This window comes from Ictidomys tridecemlineatus, chromosome 11 (assembly GCF_052094955.1).
Source record: "Ictidomys tridecemlineatus isolate mIctTri1 chromosome 11, mIctTri1.hap1, whole genome shotgun sequence".
Lineage (NCBI taxonomy): Eukaryota > Metazoa > Chordata > Mammalia > Rodentia > Sciuridae > Ictidomys > Ictidomys tridecemlineatus.
The window spans coordinates 33,495,103-33,517,617 of NC_135487.1; the positions used below are offsets into that span (position 1 = coordinate 33,495,103).

Consider the following 22,515-nt stretch of genomic DNA (forward strand, 5'->3'; position numbering starts at 1 on the left):
CTCATCAAGATACATAAGCCTAATTAGTAATTGGCACGTCTGACTTAAGTTGTGCTATTATTTGAGGATTCTGCTGTATTTAAGGTTCATCTAACATTGGTGTTAATAAATACAGGTATATTCTAGTTAATTGCTATTACTCATTAAAATTGCCAGACTACTTCAGGAGTACTCTTAAGTTAAAATCTCAGAGTCACATCTTTTCATTCTTGGAGATTATTCTGGTAAACTACTTTTACCTATGTGCAAGCCTCTGCACTCCAACCAGCACATGCTAGTAACCAGAAGGGAATTGGCTAAATGGTAATGCCATTGGGCTTCTCTCTCTTTTTAAAATTTTATTTTTGTGATATTGGGTATAGGAATACAGCACCTCGCACATGCTAACAAGTGCTCCACCACTGAGCTATATTCTCAACCCTTTTTGTTTTACAGTCTTGTTAAATTGCCGGGGGTTGTCTCAAACTTGAAACTGCCTGCCTCACCCTCCTGAGTAGTTGGAGTTATAATAGCTTGCTGGGTCTCTGTTGGGCTAATTTTCAAGGATTAGGAATTAATTAGGGAAGAAGTGCAGAACTGAATTATTCAACTTTTAAAAACTTCTCACGTCTTGATCGTTTTCCTTCTTTTTTTTTTTTTGGTGTGGTAGTGAGGATCATACCTAGACTTTCATATATGCCAGGCATTTCCTTTACTGCTGAGCTGTGCACCCCTAGTCCTTGATCTTAGTGACCAAACATTGGAAAGATTTTCTTTTTTTTTTTTTTTTTGTTTTTTTTTTTTTGGGATCATATTCTACAATTCCTTGGAAAATTCTTTTTTTTTAAAATTTTTTATTTTTTTTATTGGTTGTTCACAACATTACAAAGCTCTTGACATATCATATTTCATACATTAGATTGAAGTGGGTTATGAACTCCCAATTTTACCCCAAATGCAGATTGCAGAATCACGTCGGTAACACATCCACAATTTTACATAATGCCCAATTAGTAATTGTTGTATTCTGCTACCTTTCCTATCCCCTACTATCCCCCCTCCCCTCCTCTCCCATCTTCTGTCTCTACCCCATCTACTGTAATTCATTACTCTCCTTGTTTATTTTCCCATTCCCCTCACAACCTCTTATATGTAATTTTGTATAGCCATGAGGGTCTCCCTTCATTTCCATGCAATTTCCCTTTACTCTTCCTTTCCCTCCCATCTCATGACTCTGTTTAATGTTAGTCTTTTCTTCCTGCTCTTCCTCCTTGCTCTGTTCATAGTTGCTCTCATTATATCAAAGAAGACATTTGGTATTTGTTTTTTAGGGATTGACTAGCTTCACTAAGCATAATCTGCTCTAGTGCCATCCATTTCCCTGCAAATTCTATGATTTTGTCCTTTTTTATTGCTGCATAGTACTCCATTGTGTATAGATGCCACATTTTTTTTATCCATTCATCTATTGAAGGGCATCTGGGTTGGTTCCACAGTCTAGCTATTGTGAATTGTGCTGCTATGAACATCGATATGGCAGCATCCCTGTAGCATGCTCTGGAAAGATTTTCTATTTCTCTTCTGGACTTTGATAAACTATCAGTTTGTAAATAACATCATACAACTCATTTTTTTTTTCTAATTCTAAAATAATACTATTTATCTTCAGGTTTTCATTTTTTCCAGTACTGGGAATTGATCTAAATCTTCAGCCCACTCTTTTTGAGACAGAGTTTCACAAAGTTGTGGAGGCTGGCCTTGAACTTGCAATCCTTATGCCTCAAACTTCCTGAGTAGCCGAGACTACAGGCATGCACCTCTCCTTACCCTAAAACAATACCACTCAATAGAGAATATTATACTCTACTTATATTGAGGCATAAAGTCATGTGACTTGTTTATGGTCAAGACTGTAGTACTAGATATGCCTTGAATATACTATTCTTTCCACACTACCTCATATTGAAGAAGGCAGCTTTCACCCTTTCTCTTCTCACTGTCTCTTATCGGAAACATTCTGGTCACATTTTTAAAATCCCTTCAAAAGTCTCAGGCAAGTATTGTAGCAACTGAACCGTAAACCCCCTGTCCTCGCACTTTTAAAAAGCGGTGTTTTAGTGGTTTTCTAGCAGATAACTTATAAATGACAGTAGAGAGCCCCATATTTTATAGATGAAAAAATGGGAGAAAGAAGTAATTTGCCCTAGTCAATAGAGAGGAGAGGACTAGGTGCTCAGTCTGGCTTTAGGGTCCAGCTGATTTCTGTGCTTTCTTCCTCTTTATGTGACAACACTAGTCCACAGATTTTTTTTTTTTTTTTAAATGTGGTTCTGAGGTTCAAACCCAGTGTTTCACACGTGCCAGGCAAGCGCTGTATCACTGAGACACAAATCACTAGCCCACAAATCTTTGCTGAACCACAATCCCAGCCCTAGTCCACAGATCTTGAATGTGGTTTTCTCTCTTCATTTAAAAATTTAAAGTCCTGGGGCTGGGGATGTGGCTCAAGCCAGTAGCGTGCTCGCCTGGCGTGTGTGGGTTCTGGGGTCGATCCTCAGCACCACATAAAAAAATAAAGACATTGTGTCCACCAAAAACTGAAAAATAAATATTAAAAAATTCTCTTAAAAAAAAAATTAAAGTCCTGCTGGGCATGGTGGTCCTGAGACAGGAGGATCTTGAATTGAAAAGCCAGTCTCAGCAACTTAGCGAGGCATTGAGCAACTCAGACCCTGTCTCCAAATAAAATACAAAAAGGCTAGGTGTGTGGCTCAGTGGTTGAGTGCTCCTGAGTTCAGTACCTGGTTTAAAAAAAAAAAAGATTTATTGATTCTCAGCACCACATAAAAATGAAATAAAGGTATTGTGTCCACCTAAACTAAAAAAAAAATAAATATTTGCGGCTGGGATTGTGGCTCAGTGGTAGAGCGCTTGCCTAGCACGGATGGGACTCGGTTTCGATCCTCAGCACCACGTAAAAATAAAGGCATTGTGTTGTGTCCTACACCTAAAAAATAAAAAATTTAAAGCCACATTTCCTACCACCTCTTGACTTTATGCTACCTCTTGGGGTTTTCATATCCCTGATAAAGACAACTGGTCTCATCTTTCCTGATTGTCATGTTAGATGTAGTTGGTATATGAACAGAAGTTTAAATTGTAGTCATAAAACTTGGTTGTGTTCAGATGGATTCTACTGACCAACCTGTGGTGGGTACTTCTGTGGGAGTTCCAGAACACTCAAGAATTAGCACCTTTTTGTGTTTATTCTTCTGGTTGTACTCTGTGCCCATAATGTTTTGAGGATGCTACATGGTCATAAGTAGCATTTCTTTTTCTCTGAAGGATGCACTGTACATATCACAAATAGTGTTCTATTTTCAAAGAAGCCTGGAAGATATTTTTAACAAATTTGTATACTGAGAATATCAGGGCATTGTCATTAGTATTTGAGTATACATTACTGTGTTGGGAAAGGTTTTACAGTATTAACTTTCTCATTAACCTAGTTTATAGTTAGGTACAGTTGTGCATGTCTTGTAATCCCAGTGACTCAAGGCTGAGGCAGGAGGATTGCAAGTTTGAGGCCAGCCTCAGCAAAAAGGATTGGGACAGTTGTAATATGTCCCTGAGTTCAATTCCAATACCAAAAAAACAAAACCTAGCTCCTTCTCCACCGTCCCATAAAGATAGCTAGGTGCAGGTTTCTCAATTTGTAAAATTCCAAGTAATTAAGATATTTTGTGCTAAATTAGATGTCTAGCATGCTGGTTTGAGTAGGAACAGATAACAGATAATTTTTAAAAAGTAACAGTGTTGGAGCTGGGATTGTGGCTCAGTGGTAGAGTGCTCACCTAGCATGTGTGAAGCACTGGCTTTAATCCTCAGCACTACATAAAAATAAAATAGAAGTATTGTATCCACCTACAACTAAAAAAGTATTTTTAAAATAATAACGTCAATTTAATTTCTCTGCAAATTGGGAGGATGAAGTTTAATTTTTTGAGTTGATAAGACAAATGAAGTAAAGGCTTTACTTCATTTGTCTTAGATATTCTGCTGGAGGATGGAAAGAGTCAGCAAAACCACTATGTAGTCCAAACTTAGGGAAGTAAACCTGTACCCATTTGTCTCAAAATGTAGGTTGACTGATGTTTACTGGAATCCCTGACTAGTCAGAAGTTACCATTAATGGTGTGTGGTGGTGACTATTGTAGATGAACTGGTATTGTAGTGAAAGTTAAAAAAGTGAGCTTCCAGATTAAAATAGGGCTTACTGTTAACTAGGTTGTAATGTGTAGTTATTAGAGGACTTTAGTTCATTACAATAATTTTTAATACATAGGAATTTTCTGTGCCTGTTTTCCACCATAAAGCACTGTTACTTTAGATAAAATTCCTTTAACCTGACTTCTTGGCTCTAAGGCCTAATTGCTGTATTTAGGTTATTAGGAGACAATATTTGAGATCTTTTGCTGGTGGCATGGGCATGTAATACCAGCTACTCGGGAGGCTATGGTAGGAGGATCTCTGAGCCCAGGAGCTTGAAACCAGCCTGAGACTGTTTAAAAAAAAAAAAAAAAGAGAGATGGATTAAGCCAATTCGTGAATTGTAACAACAGAAAGCCCATTCTAATCACTCAACATTTTGAGGTTTAAGTTATCTTATCACTGAAAATGTATTCTTCATGCAGTTGACTTATGAGTGGATTTCAATATGAGGAAATAGTGTTGATATGACTACAAATTTAAATGGAATCATTTAAAATACCTGGTTTGCTCACTTAAATTCGGTGTGTGCTTGAGCTGGCTGGAGTCTGTGGCGTGCTCATTGGCAAGAGTTGGTAAGAGCTATGCTTTTTTTTCCCACAGCTTTATTGTGGGAAAGCTAGTCTCTTGCATATTCTTGTTCTGAATGAACTGGAATAATTTAGCTTTTGGTATTTTCTGAGGTTACTAGCATTGTCTAACGAGTCACATAAAGACCCCAGAAACACTGATTGAGGCCTCTATCTGCTTTTGACTGAGTAAATTGGAGCCTCTAGCCAATGAGACAGTATCTAAGTCAGTCTCATTCAGAATGATTTAGGTTAACTTTTACAAGAAAATGCTTTAGGCTTTTAACTGTCAAAGGTCTAACCCATACACTGTAAGGTTACACATTCTAAGTCTAGATTAAACTTGAATTAGATTGAAACCACTGACTTTAGAATCAGATCAGATGGTAACTGGATTAGAATCTAGCCTAACCTGTCTCAAAATATAGGTTGACTGATGTTTACTGGAATCTCTGACTAGTCAGAAGATATCATTAGTTAACGTTCTTAATAATAAGGAATTCTTGCTCGTAGAAACTGAAGGCTCAGAAGAGGAAGATAAAGAAAATGACAAGGCAGAAGAAACACCAAATGAATCAATTCTTGAAAATAAGGTAAGTTGTTGTTTGATACTGTAATCTGCTCTTATTGTAGGATTGTCATTAACTCCTGTAGGCATGATTATTGTAGATACCCACTCCTGGTAAGGAATCAGGACTCTATCCATGCTTAGAATGGACAGATCTGAGCTGGGTGCTAAGCACCTGTAGTCCCAGTGACTCAGGAGATAGAGGCAGGATGATTGCAAGTTTAAGGCCAGCCTTAGCAAATTGGCAAGATCCTGTCTTAAATTAAAAAAATAAATAAATAAAAAGAATGGGATGGATATAATAGTTCAGTGGTAGAGCATCCATGAGTTCAGTCCCCAATACCGCCCCCCGCCCTGTGCCCACGGCCATGGACAGATCTTCTGATTCCTAGGGCTTCCTGTCTATTATGACAGTATCCAACATATTACTGACACAAAGAGAATCAGGAGAGAAAACTTTTTTTACCCATTCTGCAAATTTTGGGGGGAGAAAGTCTGAATTTTGAATTGCAAATAACTTTTTCAAGTCATAATACATTATACATTTATATTTATACTGTAGAAAAATGCTTATCTTATACTTCTGCCTAATAACAATGATTTGGATATTTAGTCTCTTCAAGAAAATGAAGAAGAGGAGATTGGGAACCTAGAGCTTGCTTGGGATATGCTGGACTTAGCAAAGATCATTTTTAAAAGGTAAAACTCTTGTTGCTTCTTAGGATGGGAATTTGGTTGAAAATAAATAGAAAGCCATTAGGGTTAGACAAGTATTATTAAGATTTCTAATCAGTTTCCTTCTTTTAGGCAAGAAACAAAAGAAGCCCAGCTTTATGCTGCACAGGCACATCTTAAACTTGGAGAAGTTAGTGTTGAATCTGGTAATGCATTTTCATTTTACTTTCTAACATCCCTCACTCTCCCATTCCTCCTTTAATAGATTCTCTGTAATCAGCTTGATTGATTATAGTTAGGTAGTTGACATTGAAAATATAGTAGGTTTGTTTCCCCTATGATCCTAGAACAGTGAACAATCTTTTAATTAATAACTCTGATCTTTCAGTAGGATTTTGTTTTTTTGGTGTTGTGGATCAAAGCCAGGATCTCACAAATGTGTAGAGCACATGCTCTTCCACTGGGCTACAAGCCCAGCACCTGTCAGGTTTTTTAAAAAGCCATTCTGTCATTCTACATAGCCAAGGGTCCTGTAGATAATAACAGAATGAAAGCAAAATGGGTATATTGCTGCAGAACAGGTCTGAATTCTGCAACTACTTCATACAAGTGCTGGCAATTCTTGTTCTTCTTTCTTAGAGAACTATATCCAAGCTGTGGAGGAGTTCCAGGCTTGCCTAAACCTGCAAGAGCAGTATCTAGAAGCCCATGATCGTCTTCTTGCAGAAACTCACTACCAGCTTGGTTTGGCCTATGGATATAACTCTCAGTATGACGAGGCAGTGGCACAGTTCAACAAATCTATTGAAGTCATTGAGAAGAGAATGGGTGAGTAGAAGCTGCTACCAGCAATTGACCCTTCTCCAAAAAAAAATTCTTTTATGGTAATTTTTATGCGTCTTCTTTGTAGCTGTACTAAATGAACAGATGAAGGAGGCTGAAGGATCATCTACTGAATATGAGAAAGAAATTGAGGAGTTGAAGGAATTACTACCTGAAATTAGAGAGAAGATAGAAGATGCGAAAGAGTCCCAGCATAGTGGGAATGTAGCTGAATTGGCCCTGAAAGCTACTCTGGTCCGTTCATTTTCTTTTTAAAGTTTTCATAATAGCGTTTGTGGTACTGTTAATGTTCCATTTGCTAGGAACTTGGTTTCTAGGTAGTTGGTGATCAGAGAGAATATGAGAATTCATCTACTTATTCCTGTCAAAAAGTACAGTGGTTAGCAAATATTCTGGAGCTAGACTGTCTGGACTTATACTGTCTATTTTGGAATTCTGTCTGTGCGGTTTGTATGACCATGGGTATTTTTCTGCCATTGTTGATTTATCTGTAAAATAGGGATCATAGTATCTATGTGTAAAGTACTCTTGATAGTACCACATAAATAGGAATGCTTAGTAAATATAAGCTATTATTTCTATCTCTGAGATGACACGATATGGATAAATGATGCTTTTAATCCCAAGTGTGTGAAAGATCTTGCCTACTAAATGGCCATCACTAGGATTTCAAGTGTTATTAATCAGTTATTGTGATGGGTACCTGTTATAAAACTGAGTGACCTGGGTTCTCTCTGGAAACCTACTTGAATTTGTCATCTTTCACACAGGTGGAGAGTTCTACTTCAGGTTTCACTTGTAGTGGAGGAGGTTCTTCAGTTTCCATGGTGGGTATTCATTCATTTAGGTGTTTGTCACTTAATATTAGGCCTCACTGATTGTCTCAATAGTTTGTACATTGCTAACAAAGCCTTCATTTTTTTTTGTGTCAGATTGCCAGTAGAAAACCAACAGATGGTGCTTCCTCATCAAATTGTGTAACTGATATTTCCCACCTTGTCAGAAAGAAGGTAAATTTTCATGTGAATGTTTACCTCATTTAGAAAACTCCTATGGCCCAAGGACTATGAGGATCAGTCAGATTTTGGAAGCTAGTAGGTTTTCTTTGTCAGAAGTTGTTCATCAGACCTGATACATGAACTCCTGCCTGCCTTCTTCTGCTTGTTACTTCAACAGTTCTTTTCTCTGGGTTGGGAGTCTCTTTACTCCTGCTTTGTTTCCTGGCTCATGTACTGGAATTTATACACATCTCTTGTTTTCTACTTGTATTGTGTGGTGCTAATGATCAAATCCAAGGCCTTGCATATGCTAAGCAAGTGCTGTTCCACTGAGCTCTACCCAGCCCCAGATGTTCACATCTCTGCTCCTCATCCTAGTTAACACTACTTTTCCTTTAGTCAGGAGGCTCAACAATTATGTTGGGACAGACCAATTTTATTTTGCACAATACAGATTGGTATCTGCCCCTTGTGGCTAGGTGGAGAGACAGAGCCGTGAGTCCTACTGTACCACAGGGAAGTGTTTTGTAAGTTGTATTTTTAAAAACGTTAAGCACATTTGTGAAGTCTTCACAATTATATCTTTAGAGGAAACCAGAAGAAGAGAGCCCCCGGAAAGATGATGCAAAGAAAGCCAAACAGGAGCCAGAGGTGAATGGAGGCAGCGGGGATGCTGTCCCCGGTGGAAATGAAGTTTCCGAAAACATGGAGGAGGAAGAGGTGGGCAGTTAAGCAGGGATTGGCCTCTTCCCTCATCTTTTCAAGGATCAGAGAAATCAGTACTCCTAAGTGCATGCTCCCACCTTGCCTTGCCAGCAAGATCATTTCTGCTTGATCTTTTTCAAAACACAGTGTATGATTATTGGTACAGATAACTATGTAGAGAACAAAGCAGAATTGGAAGACCTGTGTTTATTTCCTCTTGCCTGAAACCTGTTTTTTGTATAAGATGGCTTGTTTAAACCAGGTTACTGAAGCCCAGGCTCCCTGTTTGTTTTTCAGGCTGAGAATCGGGCAGAAAGCCGGGCAGCAGTGGAGGGGACAGTGGAGGCTGGAGCTACAGTTGAAAGCACTGCATGTTGAGAGGGAACAGAACCTTCCTCCCAAGAGAGTGTTTTTGTATATAATGTATTTTTTCACTTTTGGGGATTCTTTTTGTATAACTTCAATAAAGATTGTAAGCAAAGGTTGAGGCTTTGATGGTTTTTTCTTAAATATTGGCTGAATCCATGCCTCGGGGCAGTCTCGGTTTTATATTATAGTGGCCAAAGGTACTTTTTCTCCCCACTTCTGTATTGATCTCTGTTGGAAGTTCTAACGTCAACTCCTGTCTGATGTGGAAGTGATAAATTAAGTGTGATTATAGATAGGCCTTTCGTTTCCATCGGTGCTATATTTATCAAGTTACTCGACTGAACTCAGTTGTCTTGCAGACTTTGTGGTGCTGTCCCTGGATGGGGGCTACAAAAACAAGATTTGGTGAAGATCTTGCTGTTTGGTGCTGAAAATGGACTAACAGTCAGGCCTTTGGTGGTACCTGTCTTCAGTTTACCTCATCTCCATCTAGGGTTATATCCTATGCTGGAAAAAGAATTTTGAAGACGACTTGGGGGAGAAAGTGATCCCTGTGGAACTATAGAGAGAAAACTGTCTGTGACTGACGTAATGGACAACATGTGGTTGGAAAAATGTGTGTGTGGGGGGGAAGGCTGGCTGGTTTTGATATTTACTGTATAGAAAGATTGAAAAACATTTAAACTTGGAATTGTTAACACTGTCTGTAGTTATGACTTCTCAAAATAAAGATGTGAATAAAAAGCTCCTGGTCTTGCATTGTGCTTAAAGATCTTTCAATGGGATCCTGAGCTGCCTAGAGCTTTTGAGCTTTTCAGTATGAGATATGGGGCTAAGAGCAAAAAATTGGCTCAGCAATTTTTGGATTCCAGGGATGATGATGGTCAAGACACAACAAAATGTAAGCCTGTTGTGCAGGGCACAGGGTTTGTGTGAGAAACAGCCAATAGCCCTTAGTTTAATAAGTTAGAATCTCCTATTTTAAAAACCCAGTATCAAAGGCTGAGGGAGCTATATAGGACTCCCAAGTCAACCCCGTTTTGTAAAGGTGGTTATTTTTTAAGTATTGGGGATTAAATGCAAGGGTACTTAACCAGTCACATCCCAGGTGCTCCCCCCCACCCCTTAAAAATATTTTTGGTTGTAGATGGACACGAAACCTTTGTTTTATGTGGTGCTGGGGATTCAACCCAGGGCCTCACACATGCTAGGCAAGGGCTCTACCACTGAGCTACAAACCCCAGCCCTCCTCAGCCCTGTTTTATTTTGTGACAGGGTCTTGCTAAATTGCTTAGGGCCCAGCTAAATTGCTGAGGTCAGCTTTGTACTTAAAATCCTCCTTCAGCCTCCTTCCTGAGCCACTGATTTTCTTAATACAAGAGAAAATGTCTCTCTGGGCTGGTCATTGACTCATTTGCAGAATCTGGCTTATCTTGACTAGATGTGTTTATGTTGTATGTTTAGGTCTTGAAGTCCCAATATGGAATTTTCTCAACTATAACATTATTGCCTTAGGGCCTTAATTTGGAATCTCTCTTTAAAGCCTCAGGAAGGCTTCTAGGCAAAAGTCATCAGAAAGACATGCCTGGCTATGATCCCAACTATTTGGAAGGGAGGAGGATTGCAAGTTTGAGGCCGGCCCAGGCTATTTAGTGAAAAATCAAAGGGGTGGGGGTGTAGCTCAGTGGTAGAGTAACCTGGGTTCAAGCCCCAGTACTAAAAAGAAAAAAAAAATCCTGATGAATCTGATATGAAATTTAGCACTAAAGTTGGCTTTTACAAAAAGAAAGTGACAGGTAATATTTAAATACCTGACAGATTCATTTAATCCTCAGTAAATGTTTACAAAAGAAAACAGTTGGAGAAAGATCAACTACTTGCCAAAGGTGATACAGATGTGGTTAGAATTCACAAGCTCATTTGCTTCTAAACTTTATGGAGTAGTAAAAGCTACAGGTCTGGGAATAAGCCTCACGTTCCTTCTAGCTCCCCTGTGGGGATCGGTCATAGCTCAAAATTTCATCTTTAGTCTTTTTTTTTTTTTTTTTTTTTTAAAGAGAGAGTGAGAGAGAGGGACAGAGAGAGAGAGAGAGAATTTTAACATTTATTTTTTCTTAGTTCTCGGCGGACACAACATCTTTGTTGGTATATGGTGCTGCTGAGGTTCGAACCCGGGCCGCACGCATGCTAGGCGAGCGCGCTACCGCTTGAGCCACCTCCCCAGCCCCATCTTTAGTCTTGACTCTGCCAAAGGACTTTTCTGTAGGAGGTGGGGGATCAGCAAAGCCAACCTTGGGGCTGAGGGAACTTGTTTCCAGTGAAGATGATATGGATACCTGTGGAAAATAAGCAGGTTCTTAAACAATCTAAAAATAGGTAAGGAACATAGGTTCTGGAGTTGAACTACCTTAGAACCAACTTACTGTGAATAAAAGGTAGTGTTAACTTGGTAAATTCTTGCTTTGTTTTTGTTTACATTGCATTATCTAACAGATGATTGTGAGGATTAAGCACAGAAAACAACTGGTAGTGACTGGCACGTAGTATCAATAACAGTTGGCTATTAACCACCCACTTGTATTGCCTCTAGTTATAACTGGGCCCTCCCTCACCGGTGGGTACTGGTACTCATGGGCACTTGTTGGATTAATCTCTGCCAATGTCTGGACATCTGCATCTCTTGCATTCACCAGCCGCAGAAAGAGCTCAGTCTGACCTGCCTAGAGAGAGGTGAAATGGTACTCTATCTGTACCTTGGAGTAGACCTTATCTCCACCCTCCTCACTGACCTGGGGAATCCCATTCAGCTGCCCAAAGCTGAGGCTGGGGTTCACAGGAAGAGCCCGAAGTGGAAGGCGCCAACGGCCACTTAGCACACGCTGATCCCGGTCAAATAGCACCAGTGAGGCCCAAGCCTTTGGCTGTGGTGCCCTAGCCCATGTCAACCCCTGCCAGGCTTGTAGCTCACACACCAAGGATACTGACGGTGATGGCGGCAGCCTGAAGAACAAACAAAATGTCAAAGGCCAGAGTTGAAGTCCCTTCCTAAATACTTCCTAGGAATTAAACCTCAGAGCCAATGAATGGCCTTTATATAGATGAGAAAACTCAGGAAGAGGGGCATACTCAATTGTGGCAAGAATACCAAGTCACAAACCCCATTTAACTGACCTGGGCACAGGCTGCCTGCTGGCAAGGATGGCACAGTTTCCCATGGGCCCAGGAGCTGGAGGTGGGGGCAAGCAAAAGGCTGGGGGCAATGCTGTGGTCCCTCCTGTATCCTGTCCATCTCGGGCCAAGCCAGTCAATAGTTGCACCCAAATCCAAGAAGCATCAAGGCCTCGAAGGAAGTCATAGAAAATGAACAAGCCAGCCCTAGGGGACACAAGTCAGAGTACATAAACATCAAACTCCTCTCACTCCCTCTCTATCCTCCTCTCACCCTCCCTCTACCCAGTCTACTGGACAGCCCTAGGAGTTCTCCTTAAGTTATTAGTGGACAAGTGAAAAGGGTTGTCCAAGGAGGGAGCAGGCCTCACCCAGGGTCGTATGGTGCAGGGCCCAGCACATCAGATGTGGGCAAAAGGAAGCGTGGGTCCAGACTCAGGTTCTTTGTCATGGTTCCAGGAAGTGGTGGCTGTGAGGAAATGAGCTGACTTCTCCAGAAAGTCTGCAAGCTGCCCATGCTCCCCTGACCACATAGAGCTGAACCATCCCCCAACTCCCCCTCACCCCATCCTGGCATCCCTGGGTCCTCACAGCCTTTTCTGCACCACCTAAGAACTGGACGTTTGTGGAGCCTGGAAGTGGTGGCAGTGGGGGTGCCACCGGTGGAGGGAGGTGTGGGGGATCTCCCTTTCCCCCTGGACTTGTGCAGGGACCAGCCAGGAGTTGTGCCTCCCTGGGCCCTAGGAACAGAGGAAGACTTAGGGTGCCCCTGCATCAGAGGAAGCAGGTAACTGTACTGAGAAGCCACAGACAGACAGACAGACAGACAGACACACACACACACACACACACACACGGACACACGGAGATTGCATGGACACGAACTGAGGGGGGCACAAACTTGGTTTTCATTCCCCGGGAATCATCCTTCCACCCATTCTCCTGAGTTAGGTCTGCTGGAATGAAGTTGGGGTGCTCACTGACCCCAAAACGTCTGGGCCCGGCATCTCTGCATCTGCAAGGCCAGGATATTCTCCTCTAGGCGCCGGTTTTCTGCTTCCAATACTAGAAGCTCCCCCGAGGCTGCACTTGCTTTATCTGCGAAGAACAAGTCTCACCTGTTACCTTTGATCTCTGGTGACGCCGGTCCGGATCTGAGCAGGTCTCCAGTGTTTAGAGCTTTCTGGACAAGTCTTTTGACTTTCAGCTCATATTCTAGCTACAGTCACCCAGGATTTCTACACCTCGGGGTTTTTGCTCAGGTGGTTCCTACGCCAATGACATCCTCCCTCAAGCCCTCTTCTCCTCCCAGGTCTAAGACCACCGCTGCGGAGAGGTCCTCCTGTTTGATCCCTCTTGTTCACCCCTGCGATTCTGCGACCGCCGCAGTTCCAGTGCTGACGCCTCCACTTGTAACTGCCATATCTTGCTCAGAACACCGGGGTCCCGGCCCCCGCCTCGCATGTAGGCCTCACGCAGGGCCCTAGGGAGCGGGGGTGGGTACAGAAAGAAAGTAAGACAGTCTTCCCAGGATGATCAGCACTCCGTCCCTGGCCCGTCCCGCGCATCGGACCTCACCGGATCTCCGCAGCTAAGGTTCCCGGGTTGACCTGCAGCACGGGACAATTGAGCTCAGCATCCCGCCAGGCATTCGGCCGAGTCCTGGCGCGGAGAGACGACGTCACGCATCCAATAGGGCTTCCCGCCGCCCTGGCCCCGCCTCACGCTTCCAGACCGGCATCCGAGGGGGTCTCACCCAGTCTGGGGCTGAAGTTCTTGAAGGCGCGTTTCCAACATCTGTAGAGCTCCCCTTGTCTGCCCGGCCTCTGCCTGGAGTTCTCGAAGTTGCCGTTCTAGACCGAATAAGCGGGATATCCCTCCCCGGGGCCCACCTTGGAGGCGCCAGCTTAGTTCTGAGGGAGTAAGGGACAGAGTCGGAACGCGTTCGAACCCCGCGGGCAAGGGGCGGAGCAAGTCCCTATCCCCGTCTCTCCCTCACCGTTGCCGCGTCGCTCCAGTGCCCGGCTCTGCGCTTGCGTCTCTGCCACGCGCCGGGCGCGGGTCCTATACAGCGCCTGCAGTCTCTCGTTAGGGCTCCCTGCAGCAACCTCGGAGGTGGGGCCTTCTGTCTTCCAGGGTCCCATTTTCTGTAAGGACAGCCGCAGCCACTGCACCTGGAGTTACAGTGATCCACGATCTTTGTTGGGATAATCTGCTCCATGTATGATCTCAAGCTACGAAAAAAGGGGTGGCCGCTTCAAGTTCACAGCTCTGGGGAAAGCTGGGTGGGTGTTACCTCCTCTGTTAACCTTTTTAGAGCAGATGTGCTGGCCTCCTGGTCCAAGCGGCCCTGGAGTTCTCCCGACACAACCTGGGAACAGAATGCAAAATGAGGAATCTTGATCTCCCAGCTCTCTGGAATATCCACCAGCCCCGTCCTTACCGCGGTACCCGGTGATTCCGTAGTTACGGAGGGCTGTGCTCTATTTGTCCCTTCCCGGGTCAGGCGGCCAATGCAAAAGCGCTGAGTGTGGATGGCCAACAGGGCCCTGGAGCGGAAAACCATGTCACAGGACCCACAGGGCAAGAGCTCTGGCTCCCCAGAGTTGGAGCCCATGTTAAAGGAAACTGCCTCCTGACACCAGCCTAGTCCTGCAGAAGGGGCAGAAGGAAAAGCTCAGGTCTAGATCTTTCACAGGTTTGTTTGGGGAGGAGCTTTAGTTCCCTGGGCAGCAATTACAGGCCTGGGCAGGTTAGGAGAATGGGTGGGGTAACCTTACCACCTTTGAGAAGCTCTAGGCTTGAAAAAGTGTCACGTCTGTTACAACTAGATTGATACCTTCTAGACTAACCATGACTTGGTCATCCTTGGTCATTTCATAGCCTCAGACATGCAAGTTTTTTTTTGTGTGTGTACCGGGGATTGAACTCGGGGGCACTCGACCACTGAACCACATCCCCAGCCCTATTTTGTATTTTATTTATTTTTATTTAGAGACAGGGTCTTACTGAGTTGCTTAGAGCCTCGCTTTTGCTGAGGCTGGCTTTGAACTGATGATCCTCGCGACCCCGTGTCTCAGCCTCCCGAGCTGCTAGGATTACACCGCGCCAGGCACAAGTGTTATCTTTTTAACGACTGCACTCCAATGTGGATATAATAGAAGTTAATTGCTATTCGTCAGTTCAGGGAACACCTGGGAGAGGTGGTGTTCTGTCAGGAAACCATCTTTTCCCTGAACTGAAAAGCTCTTCCTAGTAAAATGCCTTTCTGGAAGTAACTACAACTTTTGCACAACCAAATCACACCAGAGGCAGCACTCTGCCCCGCCCCCAACTCCCATCCTCAGATTCCCATTCCACGCCCAGTTGTAGAAGGGAATATCAGCACAGTCCAAGCAATGGAAACTGCCAGAGAATGTAATAAATCAGATGAGAGAATCAAGTCCGGAAAGGAATCCCTTCACTCAAATGCTAAACAGGTTCTTTATCCTCCACAACCCGATCCTCCCCACCCCCACATTTCAAAGAAGCACTTCTTTCTAAACAAGACAGGGACTTAAAGCATTTCCTCCCGCAGATTATGTTTCAAATATGTGATCTCAATTCAATTTTGGAGGGAGAATGGGAAATGGGGGGAAATTTAGATCTCTTAAGTCTTCTAAGATCTCTCACAGTAGGCTTTTCAAACTTTAATGTACAATTATCCAAGGTTTTTTCTTTTTTTATGGTACTGGGGTACCAAAGCCAAAAATCTCAACCTTCTCTTCTCCAAGCATAGAATCTTTGCTACAATATATATTTTTTAGTTTATTTTATATTACTTCATTGATTTTTTAATTAAAATTTTTTTCTAGTTGTAGATGGACAGAATATCTTTTATTTTTATGTGGTGCTTAGAATCAAACCCAGTGCCTCACACATGCTAGGCAAGTGCTCTGCTCTGTCACTGAGCTACAGCCCCAGCCCTATTTCACTGATTTTAAGACGCATTTTTTTTTTTTTTCATATTACAACAGTGATGTCAGGATTCACAATTATCGATGCTAGGACTGGCAGCGTGGCTCTGTGGTAGAAAGCTTCCCTAGCACATGCAAAGCCCTGGGTTTGATCCACAGTAACATACACACAGGCACTATCTTACATTCAATGGAACATGATAGCTAATAATTCTTATTGCTCTATTTCAACTGCCTTCACCATATTTTGCATATGGATAATTCTACTTGCAGTAGGCAGTGTAATATACTAATAGATTGTACATCCTGCTGATCTCTCTGCATCTACCCTCTTGTCCTCTCTGGCCCAGAGCTCACTTTACAAGTTAATTATCTTTCTAATAGGCAATCAGGTGTGCTCTTGGTCCTCTGTATCTACTAGGGACAAAGTACTGTAGGTACAGCAAAGAGTGCCAGATGCTTATTCTTTTAACTTCTTTTTGTCTATCAAATATTGGCCTAAAATTTCATCTTTTCTAAAATAGCTGTTTATTCTCTTCCCTACAGGCCTAGGCACTCCTTGCAACCCTTGTCTTTCATAATGTCTGGGATATAAAACAGGGCTTGGAAAGTATCTGTTGAATGAAAAAACCAGCCAGCACTGACTCGAGTCATTTCTGCCCCCCCAAGTTCTTTAGTAGGAAAATTGAAGCAAGACCTTTCTTTAAAAAAGCCCAGTGGTAAATACATGGCACTGAAAATGAAACGGTTTCAGGGAGGAAAATCTGGTTTCTGACTTCATTAAACATGTGCATGAAAAAATATCTGCTAGGGTATGTCACTTAGTGGTAGAGTGCTTGCTAATTTTAAAGAAAACATACTTCTTACACAAGACAATTTAAACTGATGCAAAATATTTATTCCAAGTTAGTTATTTTATGCAGTAGTTTTTCCCCTCAACAGACTTGTGATAACCACATCTTTTAAATCTGTAAATAATGTTATCAAAATAATCTTAATCTTTGAAATCTCACAAAAATTTATATTTTACAATCCACCCTGAATATCAAGGCTGCAAGAATAACACATTTCCTATATCCAAATATTTTACAGCTGTACCCAAAAAGGAAAAAAGAAAACAAAAACAAACAAACAAACAAAAAAACCACATATGCTTTGTTAAGGGCTAAAGTTACCCGAGCAGCCAAAAATAAAATAAAATATCCAAATTATTAGCATTAATTTAATACAATTATAACTTCAATAGTCACTTTGTCATTGACAATGATTGCTTGAGCACAGGGGTGAGTGCCCCAAGGGCTGGTAGTAGAAGCTGTTGCTGCAGACCAGTGTCTCCTCTCTGCATCTCTGCACTGCCAGCTCCCACCTGTGCATCGCCCCATATGTACTGTGTGTGTGTATTTAAAAAATCTTTCCCACCACACAAACTTCTATTAAGCAGATAACAGGGAAGAACAACAACAAAAGCTAAACAAGCCAACTGCTCTTTCTTTGGGATATGATTATTTCCCTTGTGCATGAAATATTCAACAACATAAGAAAAGGAAAAGAACAATTTCTTTTGTATATTCCCTAAACACACAAGCTGAGTTTACTGAGTCAGATTAATTGTGAGCCTTTATATGCCTACTTCCAGGCATCGTCATCTGATGTTTCACTGCTACTTGTTTCTGTGTCTGAGTCCTCAAACTCTGCTTTACAAGTGCTTCTCCAAGGGGAGAATAGGCTGGAACCGCGGCTCTGTAAGAAGCCATTCTTTCCGAAGCCATTTCTTCTCAGCTGTGGTTAGCGTGGGAGAGAAAGGAAAAAAATAATCCATCAATGACCACACTGGCTTGTGGGACATAGGAAAAGGCCAGGCCTCAATTTGATGAGGGAAAATGGGAGATGGGGGAAAACTTAGATCTTCTAAGATCTCTCACAGTAGGGCTGTTTAAACTTTAATGTACAAATAATTATCCAAGGTTGGCTTTTTTTTGGGGGGGGGGTACTGGAGTACTAGTGATTGAACCCAGGGGTGCTTTTACAACTGAGCTTCATCTTCATTTTTTGAGACATGGTCTAAGTTGATTAGGGCTTAGCTAAGTTGCTGAGGCTGGCCTTGAAATCATAATCCTGCTGCCTCAACCTCCCGCAGGCGTGTGCCACCATGCCAAGGACCTGTGATTCATTTTGTCCGAGGTAGGATTTGAGATTTCCTATTTCTGAGTTCTGAGTGGTAAGGTCTTACGTCAGCCTGTAAACTTCCTTCTGTGTCATTTATTCAGCTGTCATTTATATGCCACCAGAATGTAAACTCAAGGAGGTTTATAGAAACTTCATTTATCTTGTTCATTGTTGTAAACCTTAGGATCTGGCAGGGTTTTCTTTGTTCTTGTTTTTTGCAATGCTGGGGATCAAATGCAGGGTGTCACCTATATAAGGCAAGAGATCTACCAGTGAGCCAAATCCTTACCCTTTGGCAGAGTTTTATTCAGAGAAAGTGGCCAAGTATTTGTTGAATGAATTCATGTAAGCCTTTTGGTTTCTTAGTTCTCGCCAGAGCAGCAGAAGGAACTCAGGGCTGAATATAGAGAAAGTTCTGGCTTCTTCCTAAACACAGAGCTCAGTCCTTTGGAACATAATCTTGGGGTTCTACGAGGATGAAGAATGTTACCTTCTGGAATCTGCTAGTCACTGACCTGTTGGTATACCTACCACTGGAGATCCTTATTGTTCAGGCAGAGTTTGATGCTCCTTTATATTTCTACTACGGTAATTACTTTATACTTTCTTTTTCAAGGTTTCTCTCTCTCACTTAGGGCTTCCTTTCTTTCCTAGTGTTTAACTGGTCTCCAGGGAGGATTTATGACATACCTGCTCTGTCTTCATGTGGAACTCTTTTAGCTCATCCTCTGTGAGAGGAAGGCAATTCTCATCATTTTCAGGATATTCTTGCCATCCCATTGATTTCAATAACCTGGTGGAGGCAGAAAGACAAAGAAAATAGGACAACAGTAAGTCTAAGTGGGCAATCTACGGCTTTTCACAAGAAAATCTTAAGTTCTTTCAATTTCATGGCACTGTGGCCTCTCTCAGAACCTAATCCTACAATTCCCCTGGAATAGGAGATTTCTTTTAAGAAAGTACTCCCATAATTGGCAGGCTCCACAAGCTATCCAGTCGTGCCCAAGAAAGCTGGCTGCTTTATGTTCAAGGCCCTCATTTAAGCACCAGGGGTTTCAAGCATTCCAAGGCTCCTTTAAGGGGATTTTATGGTAACAGTTCATTTGGGATAGCACGACAGTCCCAGGAAACAGATTCTCATTTCTTTCCTTTTCGGACTGGAGCCATAAACTGAGTTTGAAATTCAATGACAAGAAAACTTTGGCGAGGAGATTGTGAAAAACTTGGCCAAGTCTGTGAGAGAATGCTAAGTAGCCAACAGGCCAACCTATGTTAACACTGAACAAGTTACAATGTTCATGGACTCTTCTCTCTGTATGCCCAATTCAGTTCTATCCAAGATGTCTTAAGAATGTTTAAGATCCTCACCAACAGGTCACACATAGCATTCTATTTTTTTTTTTTTAAAGAGAGAGAGAATGAATTGCGCCGTGCGCATGCCAGGCAAACACACTACCGCTTGAGCCACATCCCCAGCCCAACATTCTTTATGATCTTGTCCTCTCTTACCTATGCTCTGCTTCCAGAGAGTGTGAAAGGACCCCCCCTTCTTCTACTACAGGGAGAGAAAGACCATTCTGAAGACAGCCTTCCTCCCCATTTTCCTTTGGTTCAGGTGTGCTGTTGTCTTCCAACTGCAATAAATAAAAGGAAGGACACACTTGATTTAATGATCCTTTTTTCCCTTTTGGTACCACGGATTGAAGCCAGAGGTGCTTAATCACTGAGCGAAATAAATCCCCAGACCCACCCCCTTTTAAAAATTTTGAGACAAAGTCTCATTAAATTGCTGAGGTTGGTCTCAAAATTTGTAATCCTCCTGCCTCAGCCTCCAGAGTCACTGGGATTACATTCATGCACCGCCCACTCGGCTTATGATTCTTGTTGTAAGACAAGCAACCTACAAAATCAAGGAGTCAGAACCCAGGAAAGTGCTTTCTGAAGAAAACCTCAGCCCACAGGTTTTTCCCACTTAAAAATGGGACCTGCTATATAAAAAACTGAATTTCAAAGTTTACATGGAATGGCAAAAGATCCGGAATAGCTAATATGATATTAAAAGAAAAGAACAAAGTTGGAGGACTGAAGCTACCAGACATTAAGGCTTACTATAATAGCTAGAATAATCAACACAGTGTGGTTTTTGCAAAAGAATAGACAAACAGATCAATGGAACAGAATAGAGTCCAGAAATACATAGTCAACTGATCTTTGAAAAGGGAACAAAGGTGATAAAATGGAGAAGAGACAAGTTTTTTCAATAAAGGTATGGGAACAACTGGGCATCCATATACAAAAAAATGAATCTAGTTGAAGACTTTATACCCCTTCACAAAATTAACTCAAAATTACAGATCTAAATTTAAATACAAAACCATAAGATATCTAAAAATAATATAGGAGGAAATACAGATGACCTTAAATGACTATTCTAGATACAACATCAAAGGCATGATCCATAAAAACAACTGACAGCCACATCGAGGGAGGAAATATTTGCAAAATGGGTATCTGACAGGACTGTTATCCAAGATATACGAAGAACTTTAAAATTCAACAAGAAAACAACCTGATTTAAAAATAGGCAGAAGACCTAAACATAAGATATAAATAGCAAATAGGCATATGAAAGGATGAGCCACATCTCATGTCACTAGGGAAATGTAAATTAAAACAACCAAGATACCACTATATATCTAACTAAAAGGGTCAAAATCCATAACATGGACAATATCACATTCTGTTATGTAGAGCAATATGAATTCTCCTTCATTATTGGTAGTAATGTAAATGGTATAACTCCTTTGGAAGACAGTTTGGTGGTTTCTTTCAAAACTAAATATGCAACCAGGTACAGTGGAGCATGCCTATAAATAATCACAACTACTTGTGAGGCTGAGGCAAGAGGACTGTCAAGTTCAAGGCCAGCCTTGACAATTTAGCAAAAGACCCCATATCTCAGAAAATAAAAAGGGCTGAAGATGTGGCTCAGTATTAAACTGCCCCTGGGATCAACTCGCAGTACTAAAAACAAAAACAAACCACCTTCCTCTGCCAAACCCAAACCAAAAAAACCTCAACACGCTGTTACCTTATGATCTAGCCATCACAAGGCTAAAGGACCTGACAACTAATGGTCACAAAAACTTGCACAGAGTTGTTTACAACAGCTTTATTTATAATTACTAGAACTTGGAAGCAATTAAGATACCCTTCAGTAAGTGAACGTAATGGTCAATAAAATAAATCCTAGTTTGAATCTCTGATGAACAATGAATTAAATTCACTTTACCAAAGGCTCTTACTTTTACAGATACTATGTACATTTTAAAATCTTGCCATTTCTTTCACCCTTAAGGAAAAAACAAATGAACAAACAAAAAACCCCCTACATATAACAAAGGAAAATATCTATATTGTCCCAGAGAACTCATATGCTCTTACATCCTCCAGCTTGTCACAGTCTCTGTTCTCTGCAAAGTCTCCATTTCGGTCATCCTTCAAAGTCTTCAGGAATTCACTCTTCCTGTCAGTGGTTCGGCGGGTCAACTTGGTCAGACGAGAGGAGCTGATCTCAATTGGAGGGGTAATGCTGGAGGGACTCTAGGCAAATACCACAAATAGGTTTGCTCCCGATAGCAAAGGGCAAGCACTGAGATTCTCTGGATTACTTCTAAATGGCACAGATTTCCAGAATCTGACAGCCTATTTAATACTCTCATCTTTTAACAAAAAAGGTAATCCTTTTTTTTAATGACTTATTTTTGCAGGTTTTCTATAGTTAAGACTTGCTGGCCTATATAGCATCTTTCTGATCCTTCTACAGACACCAGCGGTGTAGGGTCTATCACAGAACATTCACCCCACTCAGCTACTGTCCACTTTTGTATGCTCATAATGGGAGACAAAAGCAAAAAAAAAAAAAAATTCTCAGTTAAGCATAGTTAACAAAAGAAATGGCATTACAGCTACAGAGTCACGGTGGATATCTTAGTGTAAGTAAATAGGAAATGGCAACTTTGGAAAAGGCTGTCCTGCATTATCCTCACTCACCTCTTTGGGAGAGCTGAGAACTGTGCCACCAGCCAGTACCACTGGTTTGGTAACAGAAATTGGATTGGTAAATGATGACTCCCGGCTAGAGGAAAGGGATCCTGATTTGTGTTCCATTCTGCTAGATTTCCATGCATTGGGCTATATGGGAATAAATATATAAGTCAAAACAAGCATACAAATAGGAACTCAGCTTG

At 41.7% G+C, this 22,515-nt stretch overlaps 3 protein-coding genes across 9 annotated transcripts in view; 1 reads left to right on the forward strand and 2 right to left on the reverse strand.

Moving 5' to 3' along the window:
• Positions 1 to 9,087, forward strand: part of Nasp (nuclear autoantigenic sperm protein) — a 32,306-nt gene extending 23,219 nt beyond the window's left edge. For both annotated transcript variants that reach the window (XM_040288586.2, XM_013364942.4), the window contains 9 exons: positions 5,331 to 5,410; positions 5,999 to 6,084; positions 6,193 to 6,266; positions 6,700 to 6,888; positions 6,971 to 7,137; positions 7,674 to 7,730; positions 7,836 to 7,913; positions 8,490 to 8,621; positions 8,904 to 9,087. In XM_040288586.2, the coding sequence (XP_040144520.1) occupies positions 5,331 to 5,410; positions 5,999 to 6,084; positions 6,193 to 6,266; positions 6,700 to 6,888; positions 6,971 to 7,137; positions 7,674 to 7,730; positions 7,836 to 7,913; positions 8,490 to 8,621; positions 8,904 to 8,984 (944 nt within the window). In that variant the 3' untranslated portion in view covers positions 8,985 to 9,087. The remainder of the gene's footprint in view (positions 1 to 5,330; positions 5,411 to 5,998; positions 6,085 to 6,192; positions 6,267 to 6,699; positions 6,889 to 6,970; positions 7,138 to 7,673; positions 7,731 to 7,835; positions 7,914 to 8,489; positions 8,622 to 8,903) is intronic.
• Positions 9,088 to 11,065: 1,978 nt separating this feature from the next.
• Ccdc17 (coiled-coil domain containing 17) lies at positions 11,066 to 14,809 on the reverse strand. Of its 4 annotated transcripts, none has more exons than XM_021720140.3 (12): positions 14,440 to 14,796; positions 14,143 to 14,317; positions 13,900 to 14,056; positions 13,722 to 13,805; positions 13,508 to 13,626; positions 13,128 to 13,241; positions 12,708 to 12,883; positions 12,515 to 12,612; positions 12,147 to 12,350; positions 11,765 to 11,975; positions 11,588 to 11,695; positions 11,066 to 11,311 (listed from the first exon to the last, which is right to left on the reverse strand). In XM_021720140.3, the coding sequence occupies exons 1-12, from the start codon at positions 14,758 to 14,760 to the stop codon at positions 11,090 to 11,092; spliced, it is 1,989 nt and encodes a 662-aa protein (XP_021575815.2). In that variant the 5' UTR covers positions 14,761 to 14,796; the 3' UTR covers positions 11,066 to 11,089. The 4 variants fall into 4 exon arrangements, 3 of the variants coding, with proteins under 3 accessions (XP_021575815.2, XP_040144521.2, XP_040144522.2); XR_005735166.2 differs by having other exon boundaries at positions 11,094 to 11,311; positions 11,761 to 11,975; positions 14,440 to 14,809; XM_040288587.2 differs by lacking the exon at positions 11,588 to 11,695 and having other exon boundaries at positions 14,440 to 14,809.
• Positions 14,810 to 16,975: 2,166 nt separating this feature from the next.
• Gpbp1l1 (GC-rich promoter binding protein 1 like 1) overlaps positions 16,976 to 22,515 on the reverse strand; it is a 43,431-nt gene continuing 37,891 nt past the window's right edge. For all 3 annotated transcript variants that reach the window (XM_078026180.1, XM_078026179.1, XM_078026178.1), the window contains exons 8-12: positions 22,319 to 22,459; positions 21,710 to 21,868; positions 19,775 to 19,899; positions 18,956 to 19,058; positions 16,976 to 17,878 (exon numbers count right to left, since the gene is read on the reverse strand). In XM_078026180.1, the coding sequence (XP_077882306.1) occupies positions 17,726 to 17,878; positions 18,956 to 19,058; positions 19,775 to 19,899; positions 21,710 to 21,868; positions 22,319 to 22,459 (681 nt within the window). In that variant the 3' untranslated portion in view covers positions 16,976 to 17,725. The remainder of the gene's footprint in view (positions 17,879 to 18,955; positions 19,059 to 19,774; positions 19,900 to 21,709; positions 21,869 to 22,318; positions 22,460 to 22,515) is intronic.

Coding starts and splice junctions, on each gene's coding strand:
- Ccdc17 (XM_021720140.3), bottom strand. CDS start 14,760: ATGGGCTCCAACTCTGGGGAGCCAGAGCTCTTGCCCTGTGGGTCCTGT. Junction 13,242..13,507: donor GCGGTCGCAGAATCGCAGGG/GTGAACAAGAGG, acceptor TGTTCTTCGCAG/ATAAAGCAAGTGCAGCCTCG. Junction 11,312..11,587: donor ATGAGTACCAGTACCCACCG/GTGAGGGAGGGC, acceptor TATTTTCCACAG/GTATCCATATCATCTTCACT.